The sequence below is a fragment of the Rissa tridactyla genome, chromosome 7 (genome assembly GCF_028500815.1).
Source record: "Rissa tridactyla isolate bRisTri1 chromosome 7, bRisTri1.patW.cur.20221130, whole genome shotgun sequence".
NCBI classification, from domain to species: domain Eukaryota; kingdom Metazoa; phylum Chordata; class Aves; order Charadriiformes; family Laridae; genus Rissa; species Rissa tridactyla.
In genome coordinates this window covers 26,272,164-26,289,366 of record NC_071472.1, presented here as the reverse complement: position 1 = coordinate 26,289,366, position 17,203 = coordinate 26,272,164, and the positions used below count along the sequence as shown (strand labels likewise).

The 17,203-nt window shown below is 36.6% G+C and overlaps 1 protein-coding gene across 6 annotated transcripts in view; it reads left to right on the top strand.

Moving 5' to 3' along the window:
• Positions 1 to 17,203, top strand: part of GPR155 (G protein-coupled receptor 155) — a 29,854-nt gene that overhangs the window by 10,698 nt on the left and 1,953 nt on the right. For 3 of the 6 annotated variants that reach the window (XM_054209478.1, XM_054209477.1, XM_054209479.1), the window contains exons 3-15: positions 1,245 to 1,644; positions 2,990 to 3,155; positions 4,473 to 4,628; positions 5,779 to 5,862; positions 7,191 to 7,311; positions 8,533 to 8,617; positions 8,699 to 8,789; positions 9,891 to 10,143; positions 10,794 to 10,895; positions 12,644 to 12,777; positions 14,386 to 14,481; positions 15,485 to 15,549; positions 16,259 to 16,396. In XM_054209478.1, the coding sequence (XP_054065453.1) occupies positions 1,245 to 1,644; positions 2,990 to 3,155; positions 4,473 to 4,628; positions 5,779 to 5,862; positions 7,191 to 7,311; positions 8,533 to 8,617; positions 8,699 to 8,789; positions 9,891 to 10,143; positions 10,794 to 10,895; positions 12,644 to 12,777; positions 14,386 to 14,481; positions 15,485 to 15,549; positions 16,259 to 16,396 (1,891 nt within the window). Of the gene's footprint in view, positions 1 to 1,244; positions 1,645 to 2,989; positions 3,156 to 4,472; positions 4,629 to 5,778; positions 5,863 to 7,190; positions 7,312 to 8,532; positions 8,618 to 8,698; positions 8,790 to 9,890; positions 10,144 to 10,793; positions 10,896 to 12,643; positions 12,778 to 14,340; positions 14,482 to 15,484; positions 15,550 to 16,258; positions 16,397 to 17,203 lie in introns of those variants that run through there. The other 3 variants (XM_054209480.1, XM_054209481.1, XM_054209482.1) reach the window with 3 other exon arrangements.

Here is a 17,203-nt window from a genome sequence, read left to right as displayed (position 1 = left end):
TAAGGCAGGGGAAAGATAACATTTATCTTTCCAAAGAAGTTTGGAAAACTAACATGGCATGCTTACACAGATGAGCTCTGGATTGTTAACCAGATAAACAGCAGTTTTGTTAGATTTAATTCATCATTTAATATATATACAGGAAATACAGTAGTATAGACCTAGAAGTTCTAAAAGAAAGTAATTTTGCTTGAACTCTTTGTTTATAAAACACATTTAAAATGCAAACGCAAAGCAGTGATGACAATTTAAACATTATTTTACTGCTTTTGTGAGGAAGTGCTTCATATGCATAATTTTTCCTTTTCCATTTTTCAATATGAACTAATGAAATTATGATAGGGAGACCAAAACCATCTGCATTCTGCAGGATTCAAGACCTTGCAGCTTTACAAGTGCCCTTAATATAGGGTATTATAATGAAAAGAAAACAAAATCCTACTTTAAAAATATTGTTTGTTGGGATTTTTTTTAATTCACCCTAGGATAGAATCTTGTATATTGCTCTAGAGTCTCTTCATGATTTTTTTTTTAATGCACAAACTTGAAATAAGAGGCAGTTCTACCTTGCCTCACAAGTATGTAGTAGCAATGAACACAAATGCTCATGATTTAAAGTTCCTTGAAGGACCAGAACTATAGTGATAACTCGTGTCCTGAGCCCAGAAAATTAACTAATAATTATGTGCTAATGTGTTTTTATTTGAACTAATAGTTATGGCTAATGTGCTTTGCTGTATGGAATCAGTGTAGAAAGATTACACCTGACTTACCCACTGAAAACTGGTCAAATTCCAGAGATGTGAAACTGCCATAAGATGAGAAGCAACTTGTGTCCTGCAAAGGTGCATGTAATTCTCCATGACTCTCTTGTTTCTGGGGAGGAAAAGCAATTCAGCAAAACCCCAGTGTTTTTTCAGCATTTGGGATGACTCAAAGGGCATGTGGGATTGTTATATTATTTCTTTTTTTTTCCTGTAAATGTTGATTATTCATAGAATTGTTAAATAGTGTTTGATAGTTAATCTCTGGTCTTTAATGCGTTCATTAGGTGACTGTGGCCTAATAGTGATTGGGCATACTTCTCTTAATACATCGTCTTATATCCATTGTAAATGCAGTTACCTCTGAAAGATAACGAAATAATTTTTCTCTAGTTTTCAGACAACAAAACTAATTTCAATATTAATGTATTTTTGTACTGAAATGTTATCACTTATCACTTTTCATTTCCTGTCTTCTAGTTGAAGCTTTATATCAAACCACTTACCCAGAATATCTCCAGTACATTTACCTAGTGGCTCCAATATCTCTTATGATGCTAAACCCTCTGGGGTTTATCTTCTGTGAAATCCAGAAGTGGAGGGATAATCGCACTGTGTCACAGAGCAAAATCAAAATAGTGGGCCTAGCACTCCTCCGAGTTTTGCAGAACCCAATTGTATTCATGGTCTTCATAGGAATTGCCTCAAACTTTATTCTCGGCCAGAAAATTCCTGAATACCTTGAAAGCTTCCTTGACGGACTGGGCAGTTCATTTTCTGGCTCCGCACTTTTTTACCTTGGATTAACTATGGTGGGACAAACAAAAAAACTGACAAAGGGTATGTTTGTTGCACTGATCCTTCTCATCACAGCTAAACTGTAAGTTTGATTTATGTACTTTTATAATTTTGTTCTCTAGATGTTTTAAGCTCTGAATATGCTGGTCAGATGGCTTTTGTCTCAAAATCGTTATAGAGATAGTATGTTTCACTTGCAGTATTTTGGGTGAGCGCTTCCCAAACTCTGAGAGTGTACAACTGTTAACCCTTAAAAGAAATTTTGCACAAACCTGGTGTCAGGCTCCGCAGAGAAAAATATTCAGGGGTGCTGTGGCTTCTTGGACTGCCCGCAGGCCATCTGTCATGAGTTGGGGGTATGGGGAATTACTCACTTAAATTAAAATTTACTATTTAAATAGTTAGACAAGAGCGAGTTTAAGTATTATTTGATTAGTAGTTGTATTTTCTTTGGATTAAACAATGCATCTCTAAATTAGTTGGGTTTGCTTGCTTTGTCTGTAAACCTATATTGGAAGAGCTTAAAAATGATGACTCTACACTCTTAAACTGTCTGGTTTTTAAGCACGAATAAATGACAACTTGCATTTAGAACTTATGCCATCATTATATTGCCTTGAATATATCTCAGTTACTGGTGAACTAAATATTTTATTTGCTATAGAGCTACAATTAACATAATAGAATGACTGTTTGATGATTAAGTTTATACTGTAAAATTTGAAGCTACAACTAACTAGCAAACTTAAAGACCTAGTTTGCAAACCAGCTCAATGACAAATTTTGTAAAAACATGAGGAAAAAATGGTTTTTAATGTTACCGCTTTGCTTTACTGGTGAGTTTATGTAATTAGCCTGTGTAAGTCTTATACAGCGAGTCTGCGTGAGATCTTGGGTATTGCTGCAGGTAAACAGAATAGCATTGATGCAGGGGGGTTTTGCTGGCCAAACCTTTCAGAATGGAATATTTAATCTTCAGCCTTTGTTATATTTCAGACAGCTTACAGAAAAGTGATCTAAGTTTCAAAGCTGCTGACTGCTTATAACTACTATTACTTTAACAATTGAAAAATGAGGGGTTTTTTTATATTTTACCTTTCTAAATCTGAGGTTTGTACAAAGAAAGTGTCTGTACAATCAGAGAATGTGCTTATATCCCAGAGATTGGTGTATTTTTACCATTATTTTTTTTTGTGTATGGGGTTTTTTTTGTTTAACTTGTGACACACAATTTTTAAGCAGCTGGTAAATGTGATGGTAAAAATAAAGGGAATCATTCAAAGTGATGTCAGTATTTTGCTTTTCATGAATGGTATTCAGTCAAGCCTTAAGTTTTCTTTTTGTTCATTTTCTGAGTAGAGAAGAGTCTATTGCTATAGCTTGAGTAATGGTTTTTTAATAATTTCTTTTTTCCCCTCTCTTTTCAGACTTATGATGCCATTTCTGTGTAGAGAAATGGTGGAACTCTTGGACAAGAGCGACAGCGTAGTCAACCACACCAGTTTATCAAACTATGCATTTCTTTATGGAGTTTTTCCGGCAGCACCTGGTGTCGCAATATTTGCAAGTCAATTTAATATGGAAGTAGGAATTGTACGTAGTTAGCTTTTTCCAAACATATACTAATTTTGAGCTTAACTTTGATGAAATATTTAAATAAATAGGCTTGATGAATTTGCTTTTCTGTAGTATAGCTTCCTTAGATTTACTTGTACTCCCTATGTCTCAAACATAAATTATATTTCAGATTACTAATTAAGCAAAGTAATCTTTCCTGATGTCTCAAGCGTCTTGATAGTACACATTCATAAATAAGTCCTCATATTTTTCTTATTCGTGACTCTAGTAGGAAGAACTAGGATAACTTTAAATATAAAGAACTTGCATCTTTGTTGTAGGTTTGTGTGGTTTTGTTGTTTGGTTAGTTTTGGTGTTTGGTTTTTCTTTTTTTTTCCAAAGACCTTATCTTTGAGCTACTGTTTTGTAGGAAAAAACAGAAATGATGTTACTGACTTCAGTAAGAACAGTACTAACTTAATACTGAAATCTTACAGAAGAACTTGTGCTTTAACTGATTCTGCCATGTTGCCTTTCAGTTAAATCTTGCCATAGAAATGCATTTTAATTTTTTTCATAGCAGAGGGTATTAATTATCTCTTCAACTTAAGATAAAGATTTTATAACTGTTTCCGTTCTTCCACTTGAAGTGCCATTAAAACTTTCCCGTTGACTTCCATTGTTTTTAATGTTATCTATTTTTGGTTTGTTTGTTAGTTGGCTTTTTTTAAAAGAGAAAAGGGGGAGGAAAAAGGGCACTAAAAGTAAACCTTACAAGATAGACTTTTGTACCCAACAAGCTGAGGACATCTCTTTTAAACAGAGATCTGTAGGATGAGTAAAAATTCACACTTCCATCACTGTGCAAATTCTAGAAAGCAGAAGGACAATGAGAAGCCAAAATATACATCACTTAGACATAAATATATATGGCTTCTTCTCACGAATTGGTGGTATTAGGATTTGCATAACTACAAGTTTGCTTATTTATTTGCAGTGTTAATCTTTGCATCCAAAAGTAAATTGTGACATTGTAAATCCACCCCTAGACTGCAGTCATCAGTATATTTGGCACCATGAAAAAGCTCTGTAAGGATTTGCAGTATGGAACTCTGTATTCCTACTATTTCAGAAGCTTGTTAAAATTTGCAGTTTAACTGTACGTATAAAATGGACACTTTCTGGCTCAAGTTTGAAGTAATTTGTCATAGAAACAACTCGGTGATTTGTTAAAGGTCTATGTATGTTTAAGTCAAAGGTGCAATTTGGCCAGCAGTTGTATTCCTTAAAGCAGATTATTTAGCTTGAGATCTGATTAACTCTGTTCTTTTTTCTGTTTGACCCTTTCTGCAGATTACCTCAGGCATGGTGATAAGCACTTTTGTGTCTGCACCTATTATGTACGTTTCTGCGTGGCTGTTGACCATTCCATCTATGGACCCCAACCCGCTGGCGTCTGCACTCCAAAATGTTAGCTTTGACATAAGTATTGTCAGCCTCGTTTCTCTGGTAGGTGTTGGTGAAGTAAAATACAAAAGCACGCTGTCATGTCAGGGTAGTGTTAATGCATAAGCAGCAAATTGAGTCGTGATATGATGAGACTCGCATTTCATCATCGTATCCTGTTGCAGAAGGATGAGGAAGAAGTTAAAAATCTTCTTGATTTAGCAATGGGTCAGCCGGAAAGCTGTACTGTAGAGGAAGATGGCTAAGTGAATTAGAGCACAGGTGCAGGGCTTGAGAGTTTGGGGTTTGGCTGCCTATTACATAAAATGTGTGTGTGAATGAGCTCTCAGCTACTTGTCCTTAGTCCTTCTTTGTTTTTTAAAAAATTAACAGGGTGCGGGGGAATAACAGTACTAGCTTACCTCACAAGGAATACTTACCTCAAACTTTGTGAGATGCTTGGATATGAAAATAGTGGAGGCTGTGTAAAAACTTCAGCTCTGGAAACATCAGTGAATATTTATTTAATGAAGTATTAGTGAGTATTACTGAAAATGTTTCACTTGGAAATTTTAATTTAGCTGTATCAAATTCCTTTCCTAGAAATTCTGCGTGCGCAGTTCTTAAAAAGGGGGTTGATATCCCAGAAGTCCAATGTGAATTGTGTTTTGTCTTTATAGGAATTACAGATATTTTGTTTATTTTGTTTGTTTTTTTTTTTTAAATAAAACCACCCATGTTGGAGGAAGTTGGAGTTTTCTTAAGTTGGTGTCTCACTGAAGTCCTGTTGTCTTGAAACTGCTTCAAGTGAAGCCACAAGTGAACGCTACCACTTGCTGTCACAAATAGTCTTGGGAGATTCAGTGAAGATAGTGGAAGTGGAAGCTTTTAAATGCTAAATTGCCAGGCTATTCTGTAGTCATTTATGTTCTGAGGAACAACCAGGTTTCTGTGCACTAGATGCTAGCCTTTGGTACTCCGTGGAAATATTTCACCATCAAGAAAACACAAAGATGCGTTGCTTTTTCTGGACATATTTTTCTGAGGCGTAGGGATTGGCATGAGATCATGCACAGCTGACTACTGTAGTCATGTTGCTAAGAAACTTGTGAAGAAGATTTGTTGTATATTTAATTTCACCATAGTCTGCCAGAATACTCATCTTGTTCTTCTGGGTTTTGTCTTAAATTCAATGTTATCTTGTGTGTTCTAGATCTGGTCTCTTACTGTTGTTCTTCTGAGTAAGAAGTACAAACAGCTCCCTCATATGATTACAACAAATCTACTTGTTGCTCAGGTCAGTAGTAAGGTGAACGGTCTTGGAGAGGGGTGGGGTGGGGTTAGGTCTTATTTTTAACATTTTTACAAGTTTGGTTTACATAGTTGTATCTTTGTAGTCATCTAAGAAGGGCAAGGGAATCTAATGTGTGACATGTCTAAATAATTTCTGTGCCTTAAAATACACCCTTGAAGGAAATGAGAGTTGATGCTGGTGGCACAGTTCTCAAGCAGAACTATAAGCCATCAGAGCGTAGAGTGGCTTCTGAAATACATTTTTAGCACTATCAGTTACTGCCTTATAGCGTTGAGTGCTGTTCCATGTCAATTTATGCCAGGATCCGCAGCAGTGTGTGTTTTGATGCTGGTGACCGGATTCAGGGAGCTAAATAGGAAACTAATTAGGAAGCTTAGGAAACTAATTAGGAACAAGGAAACTTGTTCAGCTCCCTGGAGTGGCTCGCTGAGGGATCGGCCAGGTGCCAGCGCTGATGTAAGGGAGGGGTGTGGGAATGCATGGCTAGTGGCTAGGGAAGGGCAAAGCCAAATAACTCTGGATTAATATTAATTGTTTAAACTAAGAGAAAACTGGAGAACATGTTCCTTTTTCCCTTGAAGTCAACTGCACAACTGCTGTTAAATTCAGTGAGAGCGGCGTATGCTTGTAATACATCTGTGCAGTAGTGCTCTCTGAAGTGTTTTCTACCTTTCTTTTTTTGGGGGTGAGAGGGAAGGGAGAGAGTAAACTCTCTGAGGAGAATTTCATGGAGTCACATTTTAAAAAAGTCACCTATAAGAGTTTCAGGTGCTTCTTGTCTGTAACAGCAAAGTTAGCTTTCATTTAAAAAAAAAAAAAAGAGCTTTTGTATTACTGTTTCCATAATATCTCAGCCTATTTTTTCAGATTCCTTCAATACTAAAACTGTCATATATGAGGTATCTCTGGGTGAAAATTTGTATAATTCTTGACTGAACAAACATCTGTTGACCTCCAGATCATTTTAGATTAATAGTTTGTACTTAGCAAAAGCTTTACGTTTTACTTATAATAAGATATATAAAGATGGAGATTATATATTTTTTCCTGACTTGTCTTACTCCCAGTTTATCTGAGCTATATATTTGCTGTCAAAAAAAAAAAACCCTGAAAACGGGATACCCTAGTCAGTGACATCACTGTAATAACGAGTTTACTGCTGTGCTGCTTTACTGCTACGAGAACTATCCAATTCATAAAATCATACCCCAGTGAATCTGGGGCTGGAGTTTCGAAGCTTATTGTAGCAATATTTTTCTTGTCATCCTACTGTTGCAGTTTAAATTATGGCATCTTACCTTTCTTTCCAGTTTATTGCTTGCATTGGAATGGTGGCATGGAATTTCATTGTTAAGGAGAAGGACATCACCATGCAGATCCTAGTGTTTATATTCCTCTACAGCTCACTTTACAGCACCTACCTGTGGACAGGTATGATTTTTCTAGGCAGAACCTAGGTACCGTAATAAAAGATTGATGTACTGAAATAATTTTATTATATTCTTCACAGTAATTATTCCTTTTGCTTGTACGTGATCCTACAGATATGCATACTTGTAAGCTGGCAGATTGTGTCTTTGCTAGATACAGCAGCCTTGCCAGCTTGTAACCAAAGACAAGAACGTGCTCTCAAGGCAGAAGCGATTACAAATAGAGTAAATGCGGTGGGTTACCGTTCAGCTAGTCCAAAGCTTATTGACAGTTTTAAATTATTGTAGAATTTAGGATCTTAAATTATTCAGCATTAAGAAGATTTAAAAACCTTTTGCCATAGAAAAGTAGGAAATGCAGAATGAAGGGAAGTACCAAAGTGGCTTTAACATTTCTTTCCCCTGGCAATTGTAATTTCTAAAAGCAATGTGTGTGTTCTGCAGGTGTAGGTGATCAATGAAGGCATTACTCAAAGTAGGCAGAGTTGGGAGAATCTTACATGTATGATAAAAAAGAGGCTTTGGGTATTCGGGAAACCTTATATACCAGTCTTGAGTCCAGAAGTTTAAGATTTTAATTCCTGTGATGTTTTTGTGGAGTAAGTTGTGTTTAGCTGAAATGGGCAGCTCATGATTAGTGTAGCCTGAAGTAAATACAAGCTTTGCTTCAGCATGGGAAATGTTGCTGAGCTTCTGAGTTGTGAATAGAATAGGCATTCCCAGAGCATACTCCTATATATAGTTATATATAAAAATATGTGAAACTTTTTTTGTGAAACTTACGTTGACTTTATAAAGGACTAGTCGGTTTTTAAAGAAAGGTCATAACAGAATACAGCATTATTTGTTGGTTATTTAAGATTGTCAGTCTAGATCAACTGCTGTTCATACCTTAACAAATAGTTACTTGTGTCTTAAATGTTCTTATGATATCTTTTAAACACCTGTGAACCTTCGTAAGCATTTGTAAGTGTATATTTAATATAAACTGTGCTGGAATTTCTTCAATGCTTCATTATTAATAATATTATTTTTTTAAGATAATAGGTGTTTCTATTTTACTTTCTAACAATACAACTAGGAAAAGAATTTCGGACTATTTGAAGGTCTGAGAAGAATATCTTAGTTATTGGGCAATGTCACATCATAGAACATTTAGATTCTGTAATTATCAGTTCCCATTTAAATAATAAACAAGGCGTTTCTTTTGGGTTTTTTGTAGGTTTTCTGTCTTTCTCTTTATTTCTCTTAAGGAAGAGAGAAACAGTAAAGATTCCGATTGGGTTTATTATCATAGCTGGATGGGGGTAAGTTAATTCAGGTTTTTCTCTCTAGAATTAGTAGGAGCATGCTAAACATGTTACTTTATTCATATTTTGCTCTTTCAGGGTCCCGACGCTTCTGGTGGGAATCTTACTGATTGTTGGTGAACATAACACCGCTAGTATTGACTCTGCCTTTTTCTATGGAAAATACCAGGTATGAACATGTTCAGTCCTCATCACTTCAGACTTCTGCCATGTCCAATACATTATTGAGAAATTGTGTTTCTCTTTTTGCTTCTTATGTAAGTAGCTCTCAGTCAAAGTATAGGCTACCATAATAACAGTATCATTATAGAATGCTTACAGATTGATAGAAAAACGTATTTCTGTAATGAACCATTGGGAAAACTTGTTTGAACAAGGACCTTCACATTTAGGCAACTATGACTAAGAAAAAGAGGGAGTAGGCTTCCCAAAGAAAAGGCTTAGGAGTGGTAATGAGTTGCAGAGCCCTTTTCCTGGTGACTAATTTGTAGTCTCACTTGATAATTATCTCAAATTGTTACTATCCAGTAGCTAATTAATGGCTTTCGGCCTGTAATAGATAGGATCTACATAACCTGTGTAGCAGTAACTGCTTGCACTATGGGAGACTTCTCTGCACAACCATGGATTGAAAGTCCCTGAGGCTGAACTACTGTTTTTACCAATAAATAGTTCCTCATGAGAGGATGTAAAGTGCGCTAGCATAGGTATTTGTCATGTTTTCCCTCTCTCTTTCTTATGGATAGAGAAGATATGAGTCTCTCAGGATTATTCATGTGGCACTTTCACAAGTATTAAATAGCCTCAGAGTGGACGCTGGGTATTGGTAGCAGGTGATTAAAAGGAAAGGTTAATTAATAGGATGCTCCTCATTGGCAAAAGCATGGAAATTAGAGCTGTGGCAGAGGGTGACAAGAGCGCATTCCTCTTTGGAATTAAAAGGTACCTGAACAGAACTTAAACTGGAATACTAATGATCCTGAGGGGAAGGATAATGATGATGATGAGAGGATGGGTTTGGATTGCATGGGAAATAGGGGTCCCCACTTAAAAAAAAAAAAAAAAAAAAAAAAAAAAAAAAAAAAGTTAATCTCACGTACTTATTGCTCTTTCAGTGCCACAGGATGCAAGAGGAGTAAATGTAAAAAACTGTCTTATTCAAATGCGTTTCTTAGTGTATTTAGGAAAGTACAGAAGTTAGAAAGATGGATATATGCAACTGTTTTCCTTTATTTTGTATTTAAGTGTATTTTCTTTGCTCTCTTAACAGATAATTACCACAGCAGTCATCCTGTTCATCAGTATATTGATGTCAGGTATTTCACTTATGTGCATGAACAGAAATAGACAAGAGTCAAGCTATGAGGTATTGAACCCATATTCACCGCGAAGCCAAGTGGAGGAGGTTGAAGTGGAAGGGAGAGAGGGGAGTCGAGTTTCAGCAACTGTGCCTCAGCCTTCTCCAGGATCTTCTGCACAGCCTTCTCCAGGATCTTCTGAAGCACAGCCATCTGCAGAAAGAGGTAGAGAAAGTTGATTGCTAAAAGAATAAATGACTCGGGATACAATAAAATAATGTTCCAAATTTAATTTTGACCTGGGAAAGACAGTTGTTTACACCTTTAAGTGTTACACTAGGGCGGAAGAAAATCTAGATATAACTGCCTAAGGATTTGTGTTTATGTTTCTAAGGAAAGTTTGATGGTTATCACTGTAAAGGTGGGGGAAGTGGACAGGGAAAAAAGCATGTGTATGGTTTTTATGTAAGTAGTGGTATCTTGATAAGGATTTGATAAATGCAGTCCACTAGGCGTCTCTAGATTGTTTACCCACTAAACGGTCTCTCTGAGAATGAGTTATATGCCAGCAGTGTTGCTACTCAATGTGTTTCTGATCCTCCTTGTTTGTACATAGCTTTTTCCTGTATGTTTTCCCTCTAGCTAAAAGTATTTGTGTTGCTTCCATGGTGGTAGTGCTATGTTTAATATTTCTATATACTAGTAGTGTAACCCATTTACCCTCTCAGCAAATTGGAAAAATTAAGTCTGCTTTCTCCTTTTGGGTTATTTTTGAACACAGTAGTTAAAGCTGTATAGAATATGTTGTTATACTTGGAAACTAAGTTATGGCAGTTAAGAAAGATAACTATCCTGTTACTTTATACTTCTAATAGGTTGCTGTTCTTGTCAAACAACAAATGGTGAATTATCCTGTACTAGAGAGAGCAAAGCAGTGTCAAATGCTGTTGAAAGCAAGGTTCCTCCAATTGAGACAGGTAAAGCAGTAGTGTCTCCTCGTTTTAACACTACAAACTCTTCCACGACGCTTATACATGTTTTTCTCACAAAGAAACTGTTTGGGCTGTTGTTCTCTCAACTCTACTGGGATAACTTACATTTCATATTCAATTAAAGTATTAGGCAATATGTTAGGTGTTTGTTCTCTTCTGCCTGATAGTTATTAGTAATCTTTCAGTGCTCAAGATGGACAGTTGTTTTGAGTTGTATTTTTACCACTAAGCTACTTTAACACATCTTTCTGAGCATTCAGACTTTACCTCTCCATCGTTGCCTTGTTTGGACGCTGGGAAGTTGAATGCATAACCCTCCTTTGCCTCAAGTTTTCAACTTAAACACACTTTTTTACATTCTCATGGTCACGTCTTGTGTCTTCTAAAAAGGCCTTTGAAGCCTTGTAATGATGTACAAGTTTTGGATAAGAAACCTGAATGAGATCTAGAAGAGCAAGCACTCACTGCAGATTAGATCAGATGTCCCTGCTGCTGTACTATTTGTGTCTAGGGGGAGAGAGACAGAGAAAATCAGCTGAGGGGACCTTAGAAATCAATGAAATAGGAAAAAAATGGATCAAAGTGACTGTTAAGCACCTGATGGAAAACTGCATGCTCAGCCCAATCTCATCGTACATCGCTTTCAATAATCAAAGCTAGCTGCAGTCCAACCTTTCTCTTTTTCCTATTTTCTTTTTCTTGGGTTTTTTTTTTTTCATCCTTAGCAAGGAAGTTCATATCCTTATGCTTTGTTTGGATGCAACATAACTTCCAACAAATCTAAATATTTCACGCCGAAACATACTTAGTTACGTCTCCTCTCACAAAATGCTACCTTTCTACCTATTGCCAACTATTTTATCTATTAAGTAATTCAGACAAGCATCATAAGAATGTTTTCCAATGATAGAGGAAGGCCACTTAAATTTTTCTATCCTAAAAGATAAGGTAGAAAATGTCTTGCGATTGAGTGGAAATTTTTTCGACCTACTGAGTTAACACTTCAAAACTATAAATCAGTAAAAGCAAATTGTAATGGATACACTTGTGTAACTGGCTGCAGAAATTACTAATCCTTCTGCTATTCCATTGAACTGCTATGACAGGTATCTAGTGCAAATCCTTAGGTATGTCCTTGACGGGAAGTTTTTCACTGCCATCTAGAGGAAGATACTCAGAATTCCTCGGGACTCTGTAGCTGGAAGACAGACATCCATTCTCTGTATGTTTGGCTCTTTTGATAGAGTTGTGACAGTGTTCTGATATACCGTGTTAAAAATACAGTCACAGAACTGAAATAAATATGGTTGGTTGATCTGGAGCTCAACAATGCTGAGATACGGAGTGAAAACATTAAAGCTGACAGTATATTTGAAATGCTTATTCCATAAATTAGTTCTGAGTTTAAAAACTGTTCTGAGAAATGGCTATTTTCTTCATTATTTCTAGTGGTGTTTTCTAAATGTTAACCACAACTTAAGTTTGCGTTAAACCTTTTGAAGAAGAGTTCTGTTGCAAAACGTTTCTTTATTTTAGGAGCACACGTAAACTCTTGTTTCATTTGAGAACAGATAGCTGAACAGGTTATTGTCAAAGCCAACATCACATTTTTGTGTGTGTGACTTCAGTACAGATACTTACAAGGTAATTTAACTGAGCAAGTTACACTAACAAGTTTGCTCATGGAATTCATAAGTTAGAAGCCTAATGAAACGTTCTGGTGTGTTTTTCAGCGGATCAGTGTGTGAGTCATTGCAGTGCTCAAACCTGCGTGTTGGCTCAGGAAGAGCAGCTTCTACAGACCGGAGACAAACAGCTGGCCAGACACGTGCTGCTCTGCTTACTTCTTATTGTTGGCCTGTTTGCTGTAAATATCTTTTTTTTTTATCCTCATGCTGTTTAACTCATTGAGGTGGGATGATTTTTAGGAAAGCTGTGTAGGCAGTCCAGTAAAAATCTTCCAATTATTCATGTAACAATTCATTAATTAGAGGCTTTATTTTGGCCCCTTATATTCTTCCCCCTTGGAAGAGGGATATCATAAAATTTAATTTTTCTGTGCCACATCATAAATTAAAGGCAAGTTAAGATTGATGATGTTAATGAGCAAGCCACACTGGAGAACCCTAAAGGGAAAAAAAAAAAAAGGAATTGTATCCTTTGGTAAATAATTCATCACTATTGCCCCCTTCCCATTTTCCTCGAGAGCTAGTCTTCTTCCCTAGACAATAATTAAATAGGGAATTAAATGAAAAATATAGAAATATAAACTGAATTAAAATATAAACTGAATTCTACTTCTGAAGGAGACTGTACAAAAATTGTTCCTTCTGATCGTGCTTATATTTGGAACTTGGATTTCTCTGAGGTGCTTTAGTAACGGAGAACAATGTAAGAGGCTATTTGAAATGGGAAAATGCAATTTAGTTGCTTTTAGTGGTGGTTTGGACACAAGAAAGGTAGGCTGGTGTTGCCAAGCTTGGTTACTGACTAGATCCCAGCTGCAAAGGTGGCTGCTCCTGTGTAAAAGTGTGAAATACCAGAATGTAATGCGTTAGGGATATAATTTAAATTTTTAAATGTGACAAAGATGAGAAACAATTCTCTCTGAATGTAATGCTCAAAGTTGAGCTTCTTGTGGATGACAATTAGGGGGCAAGTATTTTTATTTGAAATGGAAAATATTATGGCACGAATGTGTAGTACTGAAAAGCAGGACAGCGTGGCACAAGTATGTAGTGTAAGAGCTACTGCTGTTGCCTTTCAGGTTCTGTTAAATTACAAAATGGAAGTTTTCCCTCTCTCAAATTTCCCGTGTCAAATATTCCATGCTAATAACTTTTTTTACGTCCTCTGTATTTAAGAGGTGTCACAAATGTTAGCCCCTATTTCAGTTGTGTCTGAATGATTGCGTAGATACTATGAAATGAGACCAGTTACATTAACGAATGAGCCTTCACACCCAAAGAGGTTAACTTTGGGGTTTTTTTTCACCTCTGTTAGGCATCTAAAATAGCTGAAGTGGTACGTGCTTCAGCTTTGCACAATCTTAACTATGCAGAAAATATGTGGAAAGCACTGGTCTCAGCTAAACAGGCCTGAAGGCAAATACTGCAAATCTCTCTGGGCTAATATTGTCTGTGTTAGGTTGAAGACCTAAGTATGCTTAAGGCGAGTTCCTTATGTAAAGGGGCAGGATCTCTACACTGGTATGTTTTGCATTGTTTTTTAAAAAAAAACCAAACAAGCTCTCCCCCCCCACACACCCCCCAGCTATTAAGCCTAACGGAAATGATGTTTTAAGGTGTTTATTCCTTCTTATTTGCCTTTATCTGAATCATTTGTTAAATATAGATGGTGAAAATTGTGCCAGAATCTATTAGCATGCAAAGAATGAAAAAATGTTTTTGATTTTTAACAGTCAGGTTAGGTTTGTGGGATTTGTTGTGTGTTTGTTGTTTTTTTTTCTTAACAGAATCTTTCCAGTTGTTTGTGGTGGCTGTTCAACCAAGAGCCTGGAAGACTATATGTGGAACTGCAGTTTTTCTGTGCTGTGTTTAATTTTGGTCAGGTACTTATCAATGTTTGTTCTGAACACGACTTTGTTAGCGGGTGTTGCAGCAGATGCTGTTACAAGCACTCTAAGCTGAAGTCCTCAAACAATGCTGAAGTCGCCAGCTCCTTATGTTGTTTGGCGTTTTTTTTTCCTCAAGCTTATTCTTTTGCTTTGATAGCTTTCTTACCATAATGCATGTCTCTTATGTGCATGAACACTTTCAAAGCTACAAATGACAACTAAATGCCAAATGCCTATGGAAATTGAGTAGGATTTTAGCCTTATTTGTAGCAGAAAGCTTCACTAATGTCGATTCTGTGGAGTTACACCAGTATAACTAAATAGGTGTAAGATGGCTACATGGATGCTTCCACTATAAGGCTTTAAGTTGTTCTCTCTCCAGTTTCAGTAACAGCACCGTTAACTAATAGCTGACAGTTAGATGTGTAATTCTTCCAGCTGCACATCGCCCATTTCAGTGCAAACTGACACAAGGCGGCTTTGTGATCTATGGAGCTGAAAGCAAGGCAGTGTTCATGAACACAGAGGAATGTTGTACGGGTCCATGGACAGGTGTGCCTACAAGATGCACTGCAGTATCACGTAACGATAGTAGTTTTGATACAAAAGTGGCACGGTAAAATGAATTAACTAGGGAGCATTCTAGCATTCAAGTTACAGTAAGTCAGCTCTTTTCTTGCCATTCACAAAGACAGATTTAAATAACTGGCTATGTAAGGATAGTCAGTTATCCTTAAGTGTCAGGTGGCATGTCCCGGCATTAAGTTTACCAAACTGTTTCTTGAAGAGTTTCTTTGATGGACTGTTATGTATTAATCTGTCTTTTTAAGGCCCAAATGAAAAAGCAAAGCAGAAACAAAATGCATTTTGAATGATATCTAGAGAAGAGGGATACTTTTCACATGTGTTTTGGCAATAAGTTTTTAACATTTTATTTCTGTCCTTTAGAAACCAAAGGTTTTGCTTAATGTTGCTTTTTCTGTATTTTTACCTCCAGGGCTTCATTTGCTTTGGTATTTTTGGCTTAGATAAGCATTTAATCATTCTACCATTCAAGCGAAGGTAAATAGAATCTTTACACTTACACCTATAAACTTAATTATTAACAATAATAATTTTAAAAGGGTATTGAGTGTTCAGTGCCATTGCATTCCACTTCCTATTTGTTTGATCTTCCAAATTTTCCCCTGCGGTTGTGGAGAGCTAATTGCATTAACTATGCATGAGTTTTTACTGCTGTCCTAAAACATTCCCAATGACAAAAATCCCACAGACTCCCTACAGACAAAATCTTTGGCAAATGATGGTGAAGTATGTGATTGGATTGGTGAGGTGACGGATCTTCAAAAATAGTTTCAGCTGATAAATTAAAATTTAGATGTGAATACTGAACCAAATTCTTTCATCACTGTTTTGAAGTCCTGTATTCATAACCCCACACAAGTACTTTGTGTGGATGGACACTTTCACTGTGGAGGCCTAAGTTGTACAAAGCCATCTTTAACTTAGAGCTAGCTGGCTGCGATGGGAATCCAGCAGCTAAAGCTAACTCCCAACTGCTGTCCGTCTTTCCTTCTGCCTGAGCCTAGAATAAAACCTCTCAGTGTTCAAAGGTCATACAAGTATATTAGGAATATTATATATAAAGTATTGGGCACAAAACCAGTAAAACAGTTGTGATAAGCTTCCTATGAGTTCCATTCTATTATTTGCAGTTTCCTTAAAAATGCCTCTGTTTGATTTGCTGTTTTTCTTTTTCTTTTTTTTTAAGACTTGAATTTCTCTGGGGAGGAAGAGAAGCAGCAGGGCATACGGATCCTTCTGTACCTGAGGAAATCAGGATGACCTGTCAACAGTTTGTTCGTTATCATAGAGATCACTGCGTCAAAAGTATTGTCAGAGGCAGAAGGTAAGGTTCCTCCCTGCACATATAACCTGTTCCAAAGGTCATAGCTCACCTTTTGGAAATAATGAAATGCAGTTTAATCTGTCCGTGGGCGATTCCTGTTGTGGCATTCAAACCTCAAGGTGAGGATTAAGAATTTAGCAGTAACAGAGAAATGTTTCTAGTCTCATGCTGAAACACTGAGGTGCAAGTTATCACATTATCCAATCTAGGTTTTATGTAAATGATAGCAAGTTTTGTATCATTAAGGCATTGCCCCAGTTTTTTGCATTTACCTGGAGCTTGGGAGAGAAGATCTCTCTGAAGAAATGTCTATGGTAATGCCTGTAATAGAGTGCGTGTGTCTGAGTTCAGTCAAACTTGAGACGCTTCATTTGCTTTGCTTGGAGATTAAGATGTCAGTACTTACGTGACTGAATGTTTACTAACAAATAGCTTTTACAGGAGGCAAAACTGTTGGAAGCGATGCCAGTGTGTGCTCAGAGGCCACTCAATATGTGAGATTATAGTGGTTTTAGGATCTTTACACCTTTTGAGCTCATACAATTTCTCTTGCTCATTCCTCTCATGAGGCCTAAACCTCAATTTATGAGGTCAGCAAAGCTTTCAGAGGCAAATTATGATACCCAAATCAAGGATTATGTATTCAGATATGCATAGGTGGATAAGAAGAGAACGCAGACAGAAGCAGCAGGAACAAGAAAAAGGTTTTGCCTTTATTTAAAAATTTACTGTATGAAATGGAGTCATGAAGAATTGTTCGAACAGGACACTTACACTTTTCTTGTCATATGAGTTTTTACGTAGGAC